The sequence below is a fragment of the Vigna radiata genome, unplaced genomic scaffold (assembly GCF_000741045.1).
Source record: "Vigna radiata var. radiata cultivar VC1973A unplaced genomic scaffold, Vradiata_ver6 scaffold_1949, whole genome shotgun sequence".
In the NCBI taxonomy this organism is placed as follows: domain Eukaryota; kingdom Viridiplantae; phylum Streptophyta; class Magnoliopsida; order Fabales; family Fabaceae; genus Vigna; species Vigna radiata.
In genome coordinates, this window is record NW_014542257.1 from 1 (window position 1) to 1,468 (window position 1,468).

At 33.9% G+C, this 1,468-nt stretch overlaps 1 protein-coding gene across 1 annotated transcript; it reads right to left on the reverse strand.

The window, feature by feature from the left end:
• Positions 1–844: 844 nt before the first annotated feature.
• Positions 845–1,463, reverse strand: LOC106779525 (GTP cyclohydrolase 1-like; the record flags this gene model as incomplete). Its single annotated transcript, XM_014667643.2, has 1 exon — positions 845–1,463. A coding segment is annotated over one exon (600 nt), but the record flags the coding sequence as incomplete, so codon positions are not given.
• Positions 1,464–1,468: the final 5 nt, after the last annotated feature.

Here is a 1,468-nt window from a genome sequence, read left to right on the forward strand (position 1 = left end):
TATATATATATATATATATATATATATATATATATATATATATATATTAATTGTATTATCTTTTTAATATGAAATAAGATACACAATTTTATCTTTTCTTTTCTCATAACAGAAACTGCGGGAAGAAAATATTAGCAAATCCATGGTGTCTTCACTGAAAAGAAAGGGGATTTTTTGTGCATCAGTGATTGTGTGGTGTTCATAGGGTTAAATCCGCTCAGTGCAAACCTCATCTCCTCAACATCTTGATGTTTCTTTGTCTATATGATGCCTTCAATGCTAATCGTATCCTCTTAACATACGTTACAGAAATAGACTATTTTTCTATTTTGCTAAGTGGATTAATGTTTTTTTTTTCTTTCTTATTCAGTGCTCTTTGATCCTTTTTTTTCTTAGCAGATCTTAAGTGTCGCGCGCTCCTGCTTTTTTGAATTGACATACAAAAAAACTTATAAAATGCAAGTAATTTTGTACAAAAGAATAAATTCATTCCTTTCATATTAAGAATAATATTTTCTACAGGTATATATATCCCAGTCAACAAGAAATTATTGAAGATAAAAATAGGCATTTTAAGGCTTTATTTTAATATTTTTAGATTTAAAAATTTTAATTCATGACTACTGGATCTAATTTTCGGAAGAGTGATGCCGAAGGACTAAAATATAGGATATGAACTCTTTATGAAATAATGAGAATTAACTTGCTGTATAAATTAATTAAACAATAACTTTGAAGTGAAGACATTTTATTGGATCATTAAAACAACAATGCTTATTAAGAGAAGACATTTTATTTTTGACAGGAATTTGACACTGAACTGTTGAAATTCCTATTCTGCGAACATAACCCTTTGAAAATCATCAATATTCTGAAAGATATATGGCCTTCGGAATACTGTTGAGAAACACAGCCCTTGCAGCAAGGTCAGTTGAAAAGCATCCCAATGCAGCAATGGTAGCAGTATTACTACCGAACTTTTCAATTCCCCGAGAAATCATACAGGTGTGACTTGCTTCCACCACTACTATCACATTTTCACCTATCAGTGTAGAAACCGTTTCTGCGATCTGCTTGGTCACCCTTTCTTGAACCTGCAGCTTAATACCATAAAAGTGCACTATTGACTGCAAGAGCCTTTTCTCAATGGGATGAAACCCTTTGGAAATGTAGTATCCTATGTGAACAACACCATGAAATGGAAGCAAATGATGCTCACACTGAGACAAGAAAGGCAAGTTCAGCTCTGAGTGTATCTTTCCATCAAAACCTAGCACCCCATTAGTGTTCAAACCACCGTTTGTCCAACTCCCAAGCGAACCCTTCAGCGCCTTCTCAATGGTATTACACTGGAAGTTCATCAGCCACTTGGTATATCTAGCAGGAGTCCCTTGTAATTCCTTCCTAGTTGGATCCTCACCTAAAGACTTGAGAATTGAAGCTACTGCAGTGACCATAGCAGGGTTCA